Genomic DNA, 20550 nt, shown 5'->3' with positions numbered 1-20550 from the left:
TTTCTAGGAAAATCAAAATGTAGTTAAAAATTGCGTCGTTTTATCTGGAATTTATAGTATTACACCTTAAAGAAAGCTCCAATTTGTAGTTTACCATGGCACCACCAAAATCAAGGAAGATCGTCGTTATGGGTTTCCGTTCAGTGGGTAAATATGGAACGTGCTTACTACCTGAAGAAAAGATCTTGCTAGAAACCTGTGGAAACTTAATTCTGCTCCATGAATTTTCTGATCATGGGTTTTTTTTTAACTTTCAGGAAAGTCTTCAATCACAATTCAGTTCGTGGAAGGGCAGTTTGTGGATTCTTACGATCCTACAATTGAAAATAGTGAGTATGTTTTGCTTCTTTCGTCTGCCTAGGCTGAAGAAATATAATTTTCTGGTCGCGGTTCCTATGAACAGTTTTGAACTGCAAAGCTTTATGAACTTTAAATAAGCTTTCAAGGAAGACCATTATATTAAAGTAAATTGTAGATTGCTAACTACCGCCTTTTTATTTTGTTAAGCATTTACCACGAAGCTGAAACACAACAGTCAAGAATATGTTCTGGAGGTTGTAGATACTGCCGGCCAGGTAAATATGTGTCGATATCTCCTTGTTCAATGGTGATTAATATTTGTACTTATGTACCCCGCTGTTTCTATTGTGTATTTAATTAGATGTCCTTTTAGTTGCTCTTATTATTCTTAAAACATAAAGATCGGATATCACTCATAATTGGGAATTTCATGGTTTTAATTCGACGGTTTAAAGCTTACGTTAAATTTTACTTGCGATTATTTGTAGAACGTATTTTATATAGCGGAATTGAACATTACAGTATGTACTTAACCTTTAAAGATTTCCCTCAAGTGAAGATGAAGTTAATCTTGAGGTTACCCATTAACATTGTTTATCTGTAAGATAATTCTTGAATAACTAATTTAGGGAGTGGGTTTGTTGAATAATTGTGAGCTAAACATTATGGTGACTTAAAAAAATTCTGAATCTAAGTGAAACAAAAGATTGCATGTGTGGTTAGGTTTAGATTGCTAATAAATTCCTACTCAAGTTGGAGATAAGGCATGGAAAATTTGTGAAAATTTATTTAGCACGTAGCTGAGTTTATTTAGATGGCTGAATTCAGTCGCAGTTGGTTGAGCTTGTTGGCTTGGTTGATTTCATTCAGTATATTTGGCAAGATGATTTTATGCATTTCAGTGCATTTGGCTTTTGGTCGGTTCAGCATGTTGGCTGACTTGCTTCCATATAGAACGTTAGCCAAGTTCAGTTTGTTCAGCATGCATACATTATTGGCTGAGTTTGGTTAGTTCAGGGTGTTGGCTGGCTCCTTGTGAAACTCTGCCACAGGAAATCAGTGCCAATGCCACTTCCAACTGCTCATGACTCTTAATTCTTTTCAGCATATAAGGGAAATTAACAGGGTCATTTACTTGATAAATTATTCATATTATGTATTCTTACTTTCATTTGTATACAACATGTTATCTTATCCACAGGATGAATATTCGATATTCCCTCAGTCTTACTCAGTTGGAATTCATGGATATGTACTTGTATATGCAGTGACATCTGCAAAAAGGTAAAACGGTAGAACCTCGCCTTACGATCACCTTGGTAATACCACCACCTTGGTATTATTAATTATGGTTACAGTACTTAATATCTTTTGAGCATTTGCGCCAATGAAATCTCTTGTTCAAACTTTACAGACAACGGACTTTAAACCTTAGCCCCAGGGAACAAATTATTCATATTAACTTATTATAACCTCCTTATTACGGACACTTCGGTGATCAGGCGATGACATTTTGTGTTTGTAATGCAATTTCCTGTTTGTGGAACAAATAAAAATACAAAAAATACCAATGTGACGCTTTATTCATCTTAGACGTTTTCGGATTTGTTCTAAGTGTTAATTTTTTACCTGCAGCATTGCATTGCAGAACATTTCGAGTTACTAAATACTTCAAGCTGTCAATAAAGGCAAAAGTGACGTCATAGTGGTGACCTCTATTTATAATATGGACACCTCTCTAATATGGGCACTTTGCTCTGTCCCTTTGGTGTCTGTATTAGAGAGGTTTAACTGTATGATCAAAAACTGATATCTTACATTTTGTTCCTTTCTCTAGTTTTGAAGTTGTAAAGGTCATTCATGAAAAGTTACTGGATATGTCAGGTCAAAATTAGTAAGTATCTACAAAAAACACAGCGTTATTTCCAGTAAGGTGGTCTCATATGAACATGGTGAAATAATAATTATTTATTATTAGTGTGTTGGTCTTGTAATCAAGTGATTCAGGTTCAAGCATAGCTGGAGTCCTCTTGTTTCATTCTTAGGCAAGAAACTTGTCTCCATTGGTAACAGTTGTAAGAGAAAGTCTGCATTTGAGCCAAGTAGCCCATCAGGCTGGAGCTTATCCCAGTTTCTGTAACATTAAGCGACCAGGGGTATTTCTACTCCCACTCATTGAGATGCTAGTCCTTCACAGGGTTACCCCCAGCATTAAGTTTGTCATTACCTTTTTATACACCCTTTAATGCACTGTGAGAGTTAAGTTGCCCAAGAACACAACACAGTAACCCTGCCAGGGCTTGAACCCAGATTGCTAGATCTGCAGTCCAGCACACTTACCACCAAGCCACCATGCATCTCAAGAGTATAAACGGGAACCATCAAATTGTTGCCTGTCTTAGCACAGCTCTATAAATGTTGGCATTAATTTTAATACGATGGATTTTTTTTTTGTTTTCTAGTGTTCCAATGGTCCTTGTGGGTAACAAGACAGATTTGCACATGGAGAGGTAAATGTTCTAATATATATTTCAATTTTTCTTGTGGTACAATTTGTTTTTATACTCGCCTGGTGAAAATATTACTTGTACTTGAACCAGTTCAAAAATGCAATGTGAGCATGATTCCTGTCTATAATAAAATACTGATAAATATTTTTCTTTCGTGGTACTTGTTTTGGAAGATTCTTGACAATTTCCCCCAGTAGTGTCTTTGTTTAAAGTTTTTGAATCCTGTTTTGTAGGGTTGTGACATATAAAACTGGAAAATCCCTTGCTGACTCATGGAAAGCAGCCTTCTTTGAATCCTCGGCTAAGGAAAATAGTGTAAGTTGAAATTTCAAATACTTCAATCTGTGATTTAATTGTATGTCTAATGTGGTATTTATATCACACCAACTATCAAAACTGACGATGGATGAAGGACATATGAAACATGTTTTCCAAATTTAAAACTGTGACTTTCTATCGTAAGATTTAATGCATGGCAAACTGTCCTTAATGTAATAATTAAAAAGTTGTTTATCTCAATTTATATTAAAATGCTGTCTTTCTAAGTCGACTGTTGGTTTAATTATGCCTATTACCGTTTAATATATTTAACAAATGGTAAACGTCACAGCGTGCACTATTGAGTTACAGATTCACGTGGGAGGTTGCTAAGCACAAGAGAAGCGTAAGAGTCGCCCGAGGCATAGCTTCTTGGGTGCTTAGCAAACCTTCCAAGTGCATCTGTAACTCAATAGTGCATGCTGTGACGTTTACTATTTGTTTTGTAGCATAACTTTTAGGCGAATTATTACAGTTTCTTTGAGGTAAAAGTGCGCGCGCTCATTTAAACAATTGTGTGAAGTGCTTGCATAAACGCTGACGAAAATCTAAAGATTACACAAACAAACAAACTTTTGAATTATTTCAAACTTGCATTATACGTCAAAGTCTTTCAGCATAATGGAGAAATGGTTTCCCTTCTGTTTAGCTTTTCAAATTCACAGGAAAATCGAGAAAACATTTAAAACTCATGAAGTAGTGGCACTTTCTTGTGTCATGTCGCATCAGATCAGCGCGAGCGCTCAGGTTGAAGGCATACATGTATGTCAGCGTGCACCCATGGGCAAAGAGTAGATGCTAAATTAACCAATCAGAATGTGCGCTTTACATTAGTTGTGCTATAAATAACATGTTAAAGCAAGGCTTTAGATAGTAAGTGTTTCACATTTAAGTTTTTCGTTAATATTATTTGATCCATTGCTGTTTTAATTGTCGTGTTGCTTTTCTCCTTCAACAGAGTGTACAAGAAATTTTCCAAACCCTTATTAGAGAAATAGAAACTCGCGACCAAGATGGAAATGTAGACAAGAAGGAAGACTGTACTATATTATGACAAGTGGATGTACAGAACTTTGTAATGGAATACTCTACCAAACTCTATTTTGTGATATAATCTGCAGCTATTGTTGACATTTTTGCCGCATACACCTTGTTCTTTGAGACCTTCTTGCTAGTAATGTATGATGGGTGATTCACTCCTAGATCACAATTGCCGTGGCCATGATTTACATCAATATAGTAAAGGAGCTATGTCATGGACAACAAAATAATCGTAAAAAAAATTGGCACATGAAAGTTTTTCAAGTTTATTGTTCTTTGTTATCTGTCTTAATCTTTGTCAGTCGAAAACCATCCTTGTTTATTTTTGAGTTTATATTAATTTGTTGTTGTTTTTCTACGTTAGAAAACTATTATTTTTAGGTTTTTTTCCATTTAAAAATAATCAGGAAAATGACTTAAAATACTGTGGGGCCGCGGGGGGGGGGGGGGGGTGGGTTGGAAGAGGAGGGGAGGGAGAGATTTTTTTTTTTTTTTTTTTTTTTTTTTTTTTTTTTTTTTTTTTGGGATAGAAAGGAAAATTTTTTTTTTTTTGTGTTGATATAAAGAGGAGATTTTTTTATTTTTTAAAAAAAAAAAAAAAAGGGGGGGGGGATTTATAATATAAAAAATAAAAAAACACGAGCGTTTTTCCCCCCCCGCGAAATTGGGGAAATTTTAAAGAGAATTTTTTTTGGGTTTTTTTTTTTTGGGGGGTTTTTTTGGTTATGTGGGGAAAAATTAAGAATTTTTTTGGGTCCGATTTTTCCCCCCATTCAACCACCCCCTCAATTACAAACCCGGGGACCCCCCTAGGGACATAGCTCTTTTAATATGATAAAAGAAATATGATTTTTTTTTTAAGGGAGAGGGGGTTAAGATTGAGTTGGTAATGTTACGTGGAAGTTTAGTCTTATGTGGTGGTGGGTAAAACGGTAATTTCTTTTCCTTTATTTGGAGGAGGAAGGAGGGATTGTTGAAGATTTCTTAGTTCTAAACAAGCTTGCATTACATCTTCTACAAAATGAATCTATTGGTTTCTTAAATGGTCAAAGAATGTTATTGTTTTTGGTAGCTAATCTGTTGAACCTTAGCAGCTGGAAAAGTAAGTGAAGTCTTGTGAAAATAAATTGAAGGATTTTAAATCAAATGTCCATTACCAGGTTTTTTTAGATAGATCAGATATCAGTAGCTGACAATCTGACAATCTTTCATCTATGTTGTTTTTAGCAAAATATTGTTTTCCTTTTCCAAGTTAAAAGACCCATCATTAAGAGAAAAATGTTCATCTAGGAGAGTGTTTGTCTTATTCCAAGCACATACAAAACTTTAGAAGGACTGTTTTGGAGTCAAACAGCTTACTTATTGCTGAAAGGGGTTTACAGTAGGTGTCAGGCTAGTTATTATTTTATGAGTTAAGAAGCGATTAAATCTAGGCTTTCAACAACCCACAACATTACGCACTCTTATAAGCCTGTGAACTCAGATAGTATTTTTGGCTGCTGTTTTACGCTGCCGAGAAACAACAGCCATAAATTTGTCTGCAGTTGCAGTTGCTTATTTACAATTTCATTAAGTTTCAGTGTCATTCGCAACTTTTTTTCACAGTAATATAACCATTTTATGATTTCTTTTCATTCAAACATGATCCACCTTTCTTATCACAAAACTTAGTGAATATATAAAATTCTTATTCTTTCCAACCTTACAATACAATATAATTTATTTGCTGCTGCTTCTATTGAATTTTTGTATAAATAAACATGGTTGTGTTCCTTATTTGACGTCTGTGGCTAATATTATTTCTTTTATTTTTTTGCTAATATCATTTCTATCTGACTTGTGAAGCAATCATTAATTTGGGATCCATGTGACAAGATGGCGGGGGTGGGTGTGCATATTTACTGGTGAAAACTTAATTTGCTTTTATGATTACCAATCTTTACGTCTGCTCTAATACATCATTTTCAGAAGAATATTATTGGTAAATTCTCAAACTCTGCTTTGTTGCATCTAGCTTTCTGACTGGCTCACAAAGGGGGTACCTTTTTTAGGTTTCAGGTATATAAAAGGGTCGGGATTTCACAAGTTTAGGTGTACGAATGCGTAGGAAGTTCGGTAAAGTTATTTAAAAAGACCTTTAATTTAAATATATTAATCAGACACAACTCGTGGCTTTGTTGTCTTAGTTTATTAGGTGCAACATAAAAATGTCAAGAAAATGAAAAGGTTACCTTTTTCTATAAAAGATATACGAAAGGGGTGCTTTTTCTGTCAAAATTGTATATAAAAGGGTAAGGGGTTGGACCTCGGGGCTTTTTTTTTTCCCCCCCCCCCCCCCCCCCCCCTTTTTTTGGGTAAATTTCTTTAAAAGGGGAATTTAAATTTTTTAAAAAAAAAAAAAAAAATATTCAAAAAAAAAAAATTTAAAATATGTGAAAAAATTTCAAATATTTAACTTTATAAAACCCCAAAAAAAAAAAAACAAAAAAAAAACCCTAACAGCCTTGCATTTAGTTTTATGTTTTGGAAAAATCACTGCTTCCCTTCATCTTGCTAAAGACGATGTAATACTGTTTGTTGTCTTTGTTATACCGATCCAACAATAGCAAACTATTCCCCCACCCCACCCCTCACCGACCCCTCACCCGCCAGATCAGAACAGCGAAACTTCCACCGCAGTGAGGAAACTGGGTACCAGATTACGTCCTCCCAGCATTCATCGCGATCTGAGTTCTGGAAAACAAGATGGCGGAAGGTGAGTCGAAACGAAACGAATGATATCGTCGCTTTCTTGCTCGATTTTATCATTAAAGAAGAAAGGGGAAAAAAAAAAAAAAAAAAAAAAAAAAAAAAAAAAAAAAAAAAAAAAAAAAAAAAAAAAAAAAAAAAAAAAAAAAAAAAAAAAAAAAAAAAAAAAAAAAAAAAAAAAAAAAAAAAAAAAAAAAAAAAAAAAAAAAAAAAAAAAAAAAAAAAAAAAAAAAAAAAAAAAAAAAAAAAAAAAAAAAAAAAAAAGAGGGGGAAAAAAAAAAAAAAAAAAAAAAAAAAAAAAAAAAAAAAAAAAAAAGGGGGGAAAAAAAAAAGGGGGGAAAAAGGGAAAAAAAAAAAAAAAAAAAAAAAAAAAAAAAAAAATTTAAAATAATGAAATTAAAAAAAAAAAGTTTTAAACAAATATATTTAAAAAAATATTTTTTTATTTTTTATATATATTTATATAATATTAATATTTATATAATATTATATTTTTATATTTTAAATTATTTTAATAATAAATAAAGTTTATGTATGTATGTATGTAGTTTTATTGCATCTTAGTGTTGTCTAAACTGGCAGCTAACTCAATCTATGCATAGGTAGTAATTTTGGAATTGTTTATGGTGCTAATAGCGTTGATTTTGTCGACAAAAAATGATTCCAACGCCTCTAGCTCTAAACCAACTTGCCAGCGCTAGCTATAATTTCGTCGGGCACGTGTGTGTTACAACTTGAAGCTCATTCTTTCTCCTGGGTTTGTTATAGTTACGGAAAAATCCAAGAACGAAGATTCAAGTGCCGTGGCTAAAGTTGAATCGAAATCAGATGTTCGTCCGCGTAAATTGTGTGCTTACTCACAGAGAGTCTGCAACTTGGAAATACTGAAGGGATTTGACTTTTGCCACAAGCACATCTTGGAAGACAAAGCCAGTCCCTTCAAACCGTGTGACTTTGTAGCCAAGTCGAATGGAAGAAGGTGTCCTAATCCTGCACAAAAATTGCCTGACAGAGCAAAAAGGTAAGAAATTATTACTGTATTTATTTACATGTATTTTATATGTTGTGGTTCAATGTTACCCTTGGTACAATTTGGTATCTTCCTTTGTTCTGGTGTATGGTATTATTAATATGATAATGAAAAGAAAGCAAAGGGAAATACCAGATTGCACTTAGGGTAAAATTGAACAACAGCCAGAATTTTGCACAATGAATCTTGCATCAAAAGAAATGGCGCAGTAAGTAATATGTGATAAGAGAGAGTCTCCTCTGCTGTTTCTTCTCAAGCTCAGTATAGTTTGTTGATTATCAACCTGGAAGTTGATTAAGGTGAATACCTGTAAACCACTGCAACATGCACTGTAATGAATTTTGAAAAGCTGATGTTTCTTGCTCCGACGAAGGGCTTACGCTTGAAAATTGGCTAACAATGGGTTATTCTCCTTTATCAACTTCCAGTTGATAATCAACTACATGTAAGTGTTTCACTTGCCCGCCGATGCAGCACAACTATTTCTTTTCTTGCTCTGAACAGGGCTCGAGACTAACTTTTTTGCTAACTTGTGACAGTTTTGATTTCACTGGCCAAAACTTATTTTCTACTAGCCACAATTTTTAAGCATAGTTCTTCTTTTAAGGGGGTCGGGGGTGGGGGGGAGGGTGAAAACAATGTGAGATAATGTTTAAACCTTGAGCCGTAAAATGTTCCTTAAATCTTCATGGTTTTTTTTTTTTCGTTACAAAATTGGGCTTTGTTCTTCACTATAAAAATTGTACATGTACATGCGTTTTTGTCAACTAGCTTGTTTAAAGCTTCACATTCTATAATGTCAACAGTTTACTTAGTTATATTCTCTGAGAGACGATTTTAATAAATGCGGTTTCTTGCCACTAATGCCTGATTTTTTCACTAGCCAAAATGGCTAGTGAAAGGCCAAAACCTACTAGCCAAAACTGCATTTTTAGTAGGCTTTGGCTAGTTGGCTACCGTTAGTCTTGAGCCCTGTCTGAAGGTTTTTCTCCTGTTACACCAGTTTTGTAAACAAGATTCTATGGTTTAACTTACAGCTTTTGCATCATTCATACCCGCAAAGCGGAGCTACGTCGAGCAGTGGAGGAGAGAAGGAAAAGGAGACACCAGGATGATGTTGAAGGAAGTTATGACGACGAGAAAGGAAAACGAAGAAGAACCTCAAGTTCAAATTCACAGAAGAGTGATAAACTAGATGGCCATTCCACAGGTGAGAATAAAATCATCAGTGTTTCAGGGCTTGAGACTAACTTTTTAACTCACTGGTTTACTGGCTAGTGACATGTCAGATTTTACTAGCCAAAAGTAATTTTTCACTAGTCAGGTATATTGATTTCTATCAAGAACAGTTGACTTTCCCGAGTTTTTCACTAGCCAAATGGCTAGTAGGAATGCTAAACCTGGTAGCCAAAACCTAAATTTTAGTAGCCTTTGGCTAGTTGGCTACCGTTAGTCTTGAGCCCTGGTGTTCACTTTTAGATTCAACAGGTGCCAAGACAAATAATATAATTACAGCAGATTCAAGATGAGCATTTAACGGTCTCAGTTGTTGGTTCGTTGTCATGGTTGATTGATTACGTTGCGAGGCAGAATGACAGTTGTTGCTAGGTGGCAATGACAACGTTCTGTCTGGAAAAAAGCTAGACGAGTGACAACATGCTTTTATACCCAGACAAAACGTTGTGCATGCCTTCTTGTGCAAACAACATCACTGAAAATAAATAAGACCATGAACTCTGCAGGAAATTTCATCTCATCTGAACTATTGGCCAGACTAAATAGTTAACCTGACACCCTTGGCCATCAATTGGCTTCAGCTTGTGAAGATGAATTCTTCTTCTCAATAATTAAGTGATTTAAACATCGTGTTGTATGTTGCAACCACATCATTCATTTCTTTTTTGTGTTTCTGTTTCAAACAATTCTTGGCCTTGTTAGATGAGGATGGTGGTGGTAGTGGTGATGATTACCTTAAGGTGGACAGTGCATGGCATGGTGACATAGACAGTGATGCTGACTCTGTTGACAGTGAAGAGGAGGATCCCATCAAGTGAGTGTACTCTTCTGCAAACCACATTCACTTGACACACATAAATTATTTTACTTGCAGATATTATTGCAAGCTTTGCTTTCATGGTTAAATTTACATGTATAGGGAAATTATTTTTTATTTAATACAGAAAAAAGTTTAAGGGCAATTCCATGTAAGAATGTGAAAAATCCAGATTTTTAAAAAGTGATTGGACATAAAATCATACCCTGTACTATGTTGTTGACAAGTTATAGTACATAGAAAATTAAGTCTCAGTTTGCTTGTGATAGCAACGCATTCAGGGGGGGTCTCCAAAGTAAGTGTTTATTTTTTAATAATAACTTGCTTTATAAAATTTGGAAATGATTTGTGTCTACAAACAGTTATATCTGAAGAAATACCCCAAAGGAGTTAATACATAAAAAATATAAATTTCACTCTGAACTTTTTAAAAAAATAGTTATTAACAAAGTAAATTTTGTTACAGACATTACGTAACGTCTGTAACGTTTACACAATCTTTTTCCATTTCTTAAAACAACCATTTAAAAGATTTTAAAGATATTTCTGCCACAAAGCTTAATATTCTTTAGAAACACTTTGGTAAAAAGAGGTCCCTGAAAAACTGCAACATTTTCCAAATCAAAGGCTCTATGAGCAAAGTCGTGAATGTGGTATATTATAAACTGATAGCCCAGAATTAGCCAAAATAAATTTTAAATGTCTGCTGACAAACGACAATTTTTGTAATTGTCTATGAAATCTGTTAACGTACGTCATAGTTGAGTCATGTTTAAAATTCTAGCTGGTAAGTGATAAATAACTCCATATTCTAACTGAAAACTAACCATCCAGTAGTCCATCGAGGCCTTCTAGCTAAGCAGCTAAGAAGTGAAGATTATTTCAGAGCTTAAAATAATTAATGCTGAGAGAGACATGTATAGTAGTAACAAGATATGAGGTACCTTAAGATGCTGCGAAGCTGGTAATGGAAAGAAGCTAGGGAATTTTTTTTCACCAAACTGTTTCACATTTGCTAAAGGGTTCTTTAATTAGTAACCAGGTAGCTCAGCCATTTTATACAGGACAGTGGTATTATTCGACATACATTTTTCTCTGTTAAAGAATGGCAGACACTGTGACAGAAGGCATATAATTAAAAGAAACTAACAGATGCCTCATACATGTGACTTCTAAGAATTGAAATTGGCAGGAAACAGTAAAGCCAACATAATTTATTATCAATTTAGAGGCCTGATACATGTAACAAATGAAAACTGCTGCTTATTTCCTTTTCTGGTATCTTTACTTGCAACCAAAAAGTTTACTTTAGCCCTTTACATGCCACGAAAATCATCCAATGCATTTTAATCAGCCTTATTAATTCATTTTTAAATAATCTGTATACATTGCCAGCCATCCTGCAAAGATTTGGTGGCCATGTTGGATTAAAGGATCTGAACCTTAAAGCTTGTTTATCTTTTACTCTTTGTTTTCAGCAGTCAATAACATTAACTCCAAATATTTTATTTTTCAAGCTGTACAGTCTGCTAAAAGTCAATTTATAGAGAGCAGTATTCACTGTTTGTGAAAAATATATGAGAGTAAATTTGAAATGAAATTCTTTTTCTGATCATGTGTTTCATACAAGTTACGGCAGGATGTTCATTCCAGCCCACACCTCTTGACAGCCTAGCCCCATGCAGAGTTCAGTGATGTGTTGTATTGCAGGATATTGTTTTGGCGAATCTATAAATTAATTCAAAATTCTATGTGCCTTGTTAAAATAAATCTGTAGGACAACACGTACAACGAACCATCTACAGTAAGTGTAAGCAATTTGTTATTTATCAGCATGGCATGCAACCAGGTTCCTTTTTCGGCTGAGATGAGGGGGGGGGGGGGGGGCATAGGACATGTACAGAAATCGACCTTAAGGTTACTATTGTTATATTAGTGGCTATTACATTTTAGCGCTTTTAGTGAGTTGGGCGAAAATCGCTTAATTTAGTACTTGCTAAAATTTGTCTTGGTCAAATTTCAAGTACCTCCCCGGTACCCCCTTCCCACTCTAATGGAACACAAAAATGGATACTGGTAACTTTGTTCTTTTAGGCAATGCAATTTATATTCATTCAATGTCAAAATATGGTAGTCTTTTTCTTTTACTGAACATTTATTTTCATCTTAGCCATATATTCAACACCGGCCAGTAAAAGCTGGTTTACACGATATTACTATTTTTTGAAGTTTTTGGAAAACCCTATATAGTCGCTAAATCTTGCTCAGAAAAAATCGTTAAAATTAATAGCTGCTAACAATAGTACTCTCTCAGTATTTCTTTGAATGTCTACCCCATAGCACTCAGTGGATGTTGACAAAGCAAAAAATTACCTGAGTGCAATGATACACCCCTGGAGAACTACAATTACCACAGTTGAACTAATATGTCCCTTTTTTGACAGACCATGTGTATGAAGAAAAAATAATTGTAAGGGACTGATGCATAATACTGTGTTTACAAATTAATGTAGTTTTTCCTTCAAAAGCAGAGCAAATTTATCATTCACATAACATGATAAGGCTTGCTACCTAATGAGCTACGAATGCCAGAGGAAATTTTGATTTAAGTTTAAGTCACGAGATAAATGTACTTGGGAACTTCGTTAACGAGAGTGTGACAACGAATATAAAATATTACTAGATACAAAAACTTGACGAACGTGCAAATGAATGATCGACCGAAAGACAAAGCAAGCCAACTATAGATATCTCTAATTGTTTCGAAACGCATCAGTTTAATCTTGCTGAGTGAGACTAATTTGTAGCGGAAAATACAGCCTTATTTAGGGTGATTTATTACTTACCAACTATTTGATTGCATTTCAATGGAAGATAATTTCATATCTGCGGACTTTCAAAATAAGCTATTGTTCGGCGTGCAAGTTTCTTGCTTCCTTGCATTGGGCATCCTTTCCGTTGCATTGTGTGTAAATGTGGATTCGAGCACTGGCCTCACTAGAAAAATTCCTTCCAGAAAGGAAAAAAATATTCGTATTCTCCTGATGTACATCCACAAGTTTGCATTACAACTCGGGAAACCAGCCCTTGTACACGTTCATCCGCCATTTTGAACTTAATTTAAACTTAATATAAAATTGCCAGGTTACCAAAGGGAGTTTACACATTTTAATTTCTCCAGCAGACCGCAATAATTCGTTCATTACATTCACGACTTAAAAATGGTTACAAAATGTATGTTACGGACGATACGTTACGGACGTTACAATTCTTGAAGCTTATGATTTTGGACTGTTTTTGCCACAGTTAAAGGCAATTTTGGATATGTGAATTCTCATAGAAAGCAGTGTTTTAGAGAAGGAATGGATTATACCCACTGGAGTCCAGTATATGTCTGTGGGCTCAGATAGTTTGAGCATGCTCATGCTCAAGGCTGAGTACTTTATGTAAAATGCATGTAGTGTCCTTCATACTGTGTTGGAACATCACAGCTTTAACATAAAGTACCAACCAGTTTGATTCATAAAATGTTAAATACAAGCCATTTTGAACTTTTATGTCCAAAAAAATGTGGCCAAGGCAACAATACAAAATAATATAATAATTCGCACAGTGTAACGTCCATAACATTGGCTGTAACGTCCGTAACGCTAAAGTTCACATAGCATTGTATAATTGCGAAAGTGAGTTTAAGTGAAATGAAGCTTTTTGGTTCATACAACTACTCTACTCCAAATATTTGGAGCAGTTCATGCAATAAGCCCTGACACTTCACAGGAATTTTCTTTTAATACCAGTGCTCTTGCTCATGTGGTTGTTTTCTATGTAACATCCGTAACGGTGTCTTTTTTGCTCTATTTTAACATACATGTATAGGCCAGTCAAGTGGAAAACTTTTATAACTCAATTAATGCCTCAATAGGCACAAACATGATAATCAACGTAACATTGGACAACCTCTTCCTATTCTTTGCCAGTGCTAGATTAAAGTTTCAAAAATGACTCTGAATGTAACGTCCGTAACTGTGGAAATGCCCTTAAATTGATTATAAATTAATTTTCTTTTCACTTAAAAAATGTCATACAAGCAATAAAGACAATTCATTTATGCCAACTGGAAATCTTTGCTGGATCACAAATTGCTTGGGAAAACATTAATCATGTCAGAGTTTTGCTATTAATTGTTGGTAATCAATGCTGGTTACTTCACCACATTATTGCAGCTTTCAGTGTTACGTGCAAGATAGTGACTATCTTTTGACGTCCATCTTTCAACATTGGCTTTCAATGTGCTGTTTGAAGTGAGCCAATCAAAACCAATGTATATCAGTGTTGGTTTATGTAAATGAGCCAACAAGTTCAAAAGGTCATGCTAGTGTGTTGTGATTGATGGATTTCGATCTGTCTCGTTTGCTTAGCATGTCAAAAGATACATGTAGATGGATTTCGAAAGGTAGCTGCTAGGTACATAACACTGAAAGTGGGTGAAAGTTGTCAACTTTTCTACAGCCCAGATAACTGTAAAGGCTGATTTACACATTACGATTTTGTCGCATCGACAAGCTTACAACACGCCTACAACAGTCATAAGTGAGTTGTACTGTAGGTTTAATTTACACCACACAATTTGTATGGTAGGCCTGTCGTAAGCATGTTGCAAACATGTCGCATGCAACAAAATCGTAGCATGTAAATCGGCCTTAACAGGGAATCTACTTTTTCCAATACATATATTGTACATGTCAAAAGCACCTCATAGTAATATTAAAAATGTTGTTTTAGGCATGCTGGTGTGTGGACAGTGGAGGAAGCTACCAGGATGTGTCGTGATAAGATGATCAGACTGCGCTCTTTGTACATTACGCAGTTTAAGAGATTACAGCATGTTCTAAAAGAGAGAAGAAGGAAATACTGTCAAGCTATTCAAGCTGAGGAAGAGGAAGAAACAGGTAAACAAATGTAGAAATTAAAGGAGCTACGTCACAGGGATTTCGCAGATTTTTTGAAATTAGTGGTAGGCAACTAAACTGATAAAAAACATTATCTTTGAACATCTTAAGAATATTCATATAACCTTATTTTTAACCTACAGCTATAATATTGATTTTTTGATGACGCGCTGAAACAACTTGAAAATGTTAGCCTAACTTTTTCATGTTGCAATCCATTTCCATCCGAGCCATCCGCAGCCAAAGATGGTCGTTAACAGTTTCAGTGCTCTAATATAGCAATTTTTAATAAAAATGGACTATATAAATTTTGGCTGTTCAGAAAGTTAATCTGGTAAAATCCATGACATATCCATGACATAGTCCCTTTGTTACCTGGGATGTATTTTTATTCTTTAAAATGTTTGTGGGAGTTGCAGTGGCCTAATGGTTTCTTGCTGGACTCTCAAACCCTTGGGAGGTCAAGGTTTCAAGCTTGGATAGGGTCTTTTCAGTTGCATTCTTGGAATTTCTTGGGCGACTCACTTTACCCTTACAGTGCCTCTGTTTATCAGGAGTATAAAATTAATTATATTCTAATTTGCTTCCCCCCGCTGGGATGGGGACTAGCATTTCATCCAACCTATTAACAAATTGCATCTTGTTTAATGTCTGTAGGGGAGTGCCATTTGACACCCTCGCAGCTCCTTGGACGCAAACCTCAGCATGGGTGTCCAGGCATTGAAGCTCTGCTGCATCGACAGGCCAAGGAGAAGAAGCAAGGCACAAACAGTCGTCAGCAGGGAGTGTCCAACCTGCGCTGCACATACTCCCCTGGGGGGAATAGATGTACTGAAAAGGTCTTGCCACTCACCAAACACTGCATTAAACGTATCCTTTGCTTTGCGTCTTCCTTGAGATTATTAATTTGCTTGTTAATGATTTTTAAAAGTATCTGTAAAGTGCTAATGCAAGAATATAGAGATCAAGTTGTATTCATTGGTGTCTCTGTTGTGGTGGTGGGGGTGAGGGAGAGGGGTGACCTGGTAGCCTGATGGTAAGTGCAGTGTATTCTGGATATGTGGGGTCTTAGTAATGGTGACCCTCTTCACTCGTGAGGTACCATGAAATTGTTGTCAGAACCTACTGGGAGGGAACCCATGACGGACTACTTACATGTAGCAATACTCTTAGTCATTTTATGCTACAGAACATGAAATTAAGGACTGGTCTAGCGATCATGTATTTTGGGTGTGCAAAAATAGAGGGAGGGCAAGAAAATAAGAAGAGGCAGAGGGTTTTTTTGCCCTCGCCCCAAGTTTTGTGTGGCCAAAATGTGGAAAATTCTTCACTGATATAGGAACGTAAGAAACTCTTCATTCATACAGGAACACTACACAGTCCATAGGGCTGGCCCAGATAAGTCACCTCCATCTTGGCCTCTCTGATCTTTAAGATGGGAATGTACGTGTACTTGATAGTCCATGCTTTCCTTGACGCACTAACAGACATCACACACGACCCAAACCAACTGCTCTTTCAGAAGTGTACATTTCAGTCCAAAGGTGAAAGTCAATGCGAGAGAAACGTTGCTAAGATCTTTACTCACTCAGCATGCAGACTGCATGTGGAGCTTCCCTCGAATATGAAAAGGCCTGATGTAAGCAAGGACCTCATTGATGCTAAGGAACGAGCAAAGTGAGTACATGAAACTTGGTTACTGCTGCAAAATGTTCAGCCGTGTACTCAGGCTATTAGTTACAATTGGTTCATGCTTTAGCGTGCACTATCGAGTTACGTATGGTGCACACCGGAAGTTTCAAGAGCATAAAAGAAGCGTAAGAGTTGCTAGAGGCCATAGCCGAGAGCAACTCTAGTTCTTGAATGTTCTCCAAACTTCCCAAGTGCACCCACCATAACTCGATAGTGCACAGCTAAAAGCATGAACCAATTGTTTTATAACATTGCTGGTGGAAATTTACATCAAAACCCGCGTCAAAAACTCGTGCGAGAAAACAATTTCTGGCAAAGTGATTTGTTCACGCCACCAGCGTAATAAAGTTATTCATAATAAAGTTATTCATTCATTCATTCATTCATTCATTCATTCATTCATTCATTCATTCATTCATTCATTCATTCATTCATTCATTCATTCATTCATTCATTCAGCGTGCACTATTGGATTTTGTGCACACTCACGCATACTGAATTTGATTGCACGGCTCTGCTAGCTACGTTATAATAAATGCTGATGAAGAAGATTAGCTTCCCCATTTCTAAAGATGGACTTCTGTAACACAATCTGAATGTCATTAAAATTAATTAAATGTAAAAAAAGAAAAAACATGAACTTGCATTAGCGCAATTTACAAAGGTTTTAGCATGAATTGTGAAAAAAAAAAAAAAAAAAAAAAGACTGAATTGGAAACTGCGACTCATGGACAGTAAATCACAGTTTGCAAATCAAACTAAATAAAAACAAGAAGCAGCAGCGTTTCTTTTTTGCTCAAGCTTTGCTCTTCAGCAATAATTACTTTTAAAATGTGCATTAAACTGTTGTGCCAATAAACAAACTGTGCCTGCAGGATGGGCTGGGGAACGAGGAGCTGTTAATGTTGGCTGAAAACAATGTTTAACTAACAAAGTTGAAATAAAAAGTGGAGGGTTTTGTGACAACGAAGTACACGACTTTAACTTTCTTATAATATGTCTTATAATACAGATTTTTATTATAAATTATTTTTTTTACCTATCAGAGTGTGCACAGAGTCCAAAATGTATGCTTCAATGTGATCTGTGTTTATTTTGCAGGTTAAGGAAAGCCAGGATGATAGACAGCAAAGACAGTGAAGTAGATGTACCAGAAGCTCTTCAACAGAAGTCCAGTGCTCTGGTACCACCGACCACCTCTGGCCAGTCGGAAGACTCAGGACCTGTCACCACTGAGCCACAACAAGCTACCCTCCTGCTGCTGCTGCTGCACCGCTGCCATCCACACAGCTCAGCAGCACTCCATCTACCAGTTCGGAGAAGATGGAAGTTGACAACACTGACGAAAAGACTGATGCTGATGTCAAGACGTTATCATCAAGTTCTGCTGCTTCTGCTACGGAATCATCTTCCTCTACAAGTTCGAGCCAGGCTGCAGCCCCCAAACCTGGCCTTGCTTTGGAAAATATCTCCCCCGGCCTAGCAGCTGCAAGCCTTGTGGCAGTTTGCAGCAGCCCACAGGTACCGTTGCAAGGGACACCTTTGGCAAGTGTGAGCGGCAGCCAGCGATCTGTCGTGACAGACTGCAAGTTGTTGACAAGCAACACTGATAAAGAGCAAAGTGCTAGCAGTGCTCCTTCTGAGGCGAGCAAAGTTGATGTGGAGTCTAAAGCACCCGACGTGGATTCTAAACCAGCATGCGACGCAACAAATATCAAGGAAGCAGAGAAGAAAGAAAAAGAAAGCGTTGATCTCAAATCGACAAAAACGTCTTCATCTGAGACCAATAACGCAGCACATGCACCATCGCAGAGGCCGGTCTCTCCTGAAAAACAACCTGAACAGTTAAAAGCAACACTAAATGTGGCATCTAAACCCAAAGAGGGAACAAAAGTACCAGCTTCTACTTCACCGCCTGTCTCCCAAACTATTGCTCAAGCTGCTACACAGCCCACCCCCTCACAGGGTACATGTACACCCAGCACTTCCTCAAATACCACACCACAGGTTGTAACAAAAACTCCCTCGATGGAGTCCTTTGAGAAACCTTCAAAGGTTATCTCAAAAAGTGCCTCGCAGGGTGCATTACCAGCTACCCTTCACGAGCCCCCCAAAGCCACGCCACAAGGTACCTTCCAAGGTACCTCCCCAGCTGTGCCCATTGTAACAAAACAAACACCTTTAGTAACTTCTGCCAGTTTGGTTCAACCGCCTCAGTCGACAACGGTCAGTTCTTCAGCAGGACAGCCTCTAAAAGCCATCAGTGCAAAACCTTTGATCACAAGTGAAACGCATCGTCCTGCCCCGAAGAAAACCTTTCAGCACTTGCCAGCTGGAATGACTGCCGCAAGCTCCAAGCAGTTCAGTTCAGTAATTCCAGCAGTATCGAGCAAGGAAACTAACAAAGATTCTAAAACAGATCCAATGAAGTCACAAGAACAGAACAAGGAGACTAAACTGTAATCTAGACAAGATCTGTAACTGGAGTACTACTGCAGACAAGAGCAAAACTTCAATCCCAGCACTCACGGTGTTGGGTGAAGCCGCATACACTCGGAAAATTTAATGTCAGGTTTACAATACATATCACAACCCCACAGAGTTCATCATTTACAACCATCTTCGTCTGTTTCTTTGTATACAATAACCATGTGGTTCAATTTGTTTTTGTTTTAAAGTTTTATCAACTACAGGGTATCTAACACAATGGAAAACAAAGTGCAAGCTGGTTCGAACCAAAAACAAGTTTGAGCCAAGGCTATCAATTGCCGATTTGTGAGAACTAGAAATTGTAGTCATTTGTATGGTTATTGTGAATAAAGTTCGATTTGAAATACGTTATTTGTCAGTGTTTATTTCCACTCTTTCAACTTTAACGTAATTAGCATTAAAACTTACGTTTATTTCGGGATTGTAGCGGCCTCAAGCACAGGGACACCAGTTACCTAGTCATGAACTGAATTAAAAACGGAATCAAAATTTTAGAAATTATTTACGAAATTCTCGTCGCTCTTGCACCGGGATTCTTTAAAACGCAGTTCGCAGCCACTAATGGCGTTGGCGTTCACTCAGAGGTAGTTAACTGCGAGTGCTGAATAGTTTTAGCCGCCATATTGGATTGCTAAGATCGAGGAAGCCCGGAATAAAAAAGTGGACTAGGGAAGTGGTAATGAGAATGACAAACGGTTCAACTAAACCCTAGGTTGGTTGACAAGAAGAACAGGCATAAGTTTCTCCCGAAGATATTTTGGGGCCAAACAGCAGTATTATTTATAGTGTTCACTAACAAAGATTTAGTTTTTGTTGATTTTCAGTGTGAATGAAATCTTACGTTTACGAAATACGAAGGGCTAGTTTTCGGCCAACTACGCTACCAATTGATAGCACCGGGAGTATACGCAACAATCAAATTGACTTAGAAGTGCAAAGGAATGTTTTGTGTTTTTTTCGGAGAGAGTGGAAAGTTACAGAGATGTTCGTCGAAAATAAAATTAAAATAACATAATTTAAAGCCAACTGGGAGCTGGTCATTAAATTGGTTCGTAATATACCCAGGGAAGGTGTAGATGAAATTATGAATATATGAAATCATATATTGAGCTGCAGGTCAGTGAAGATTAAATGAAGAGAAGATCCTCACAGTTATGAACACAACTTAAGCAGTTACGAAAAGAAAAAAGAAACCGTATAGCGTAATTAAGAGTCCTTCACCGTTTCTGCCCCGAAAAGCACAAACAACACTCCGTTGGTATCATATAAACAGTTCGCCTGATTTGGAAATAATAATTCAGCATTATGAAAGATTCAACGCAACGAGATTCGGGAAGCATTCTATCAAATATCCCAGCTGTACACGTGGTCCAGACTCCGAGAATAAGATAGCTAAATGTTTTTTTTCTTGCACAGACC

General features: G+C 36.5%; 1 protein-coding gene and 1 pseudogene across 2 annotated transcripts; both read left to right on the top strand.

Moving 5' to 3' along the window:
* Window positions 1–6: 6 nt before the first annotated feature.
* Window positions 7–4355, top strand: LOC144660527 (GTP-binding protein Rheb-like). Its single transcript, XM_078521189.1, has 8 exons — window positions 7–147; window positions 258–329; window positions 508–575; window positions 1502–1584; window positions 2138–2194; window positions 2763–2810; window positions 3044–3125; window positions 4087–4355. Exons 1-8 carry the CDS (start codon window positions 96–98, stop codon window positions 4180–4182), a joined length of 558 nt encoding a protein of 185 aa, XP_078377315.1. The 5' UTR covers window positions 7–95; the 3' UTR covers window positions 4183–4355.
* Window positions 4356–6834: 2479 nt separating this feature from the next.
* On the top strand, window positions 6835–19477 carry LOC144660446 (uncharacterized; annotated as a pseudogene). The gene is made up of 8 exons (XR_013572090.1): window positions 6835–6924; window positions 7686–7938; window positions 8985–9157; window positions 9886–9997; window positions 14783–14949; window positions 15607–15819; window positions 16437–16626; window positions 17743–19477. The product of XR_013572090.1 is annotated as an uncharacterized LOC144660446 (transcript).
* The last annotated feature ends 1073 nt before the right edge of the window (window positions 19478–20550 follow it).

This window comes from Oculina patagonica, chromosome 7 (assembly GCF_052425735.1).
Source record: "Oculina patagonica isolate OP01 chromosome 7, crgOcupat, whole genome shotgun sequence".
NCBI lineage: Eukaryota > Metazoa > Cnidaria > Anthozoa > Scleractinia > Oculinidae > Oculina > Oculina patagonica.
Note: the sequence above shows the minus strand (reverse complement) of the source record. Positions and strands in the feature narration are given on the sequence as shown.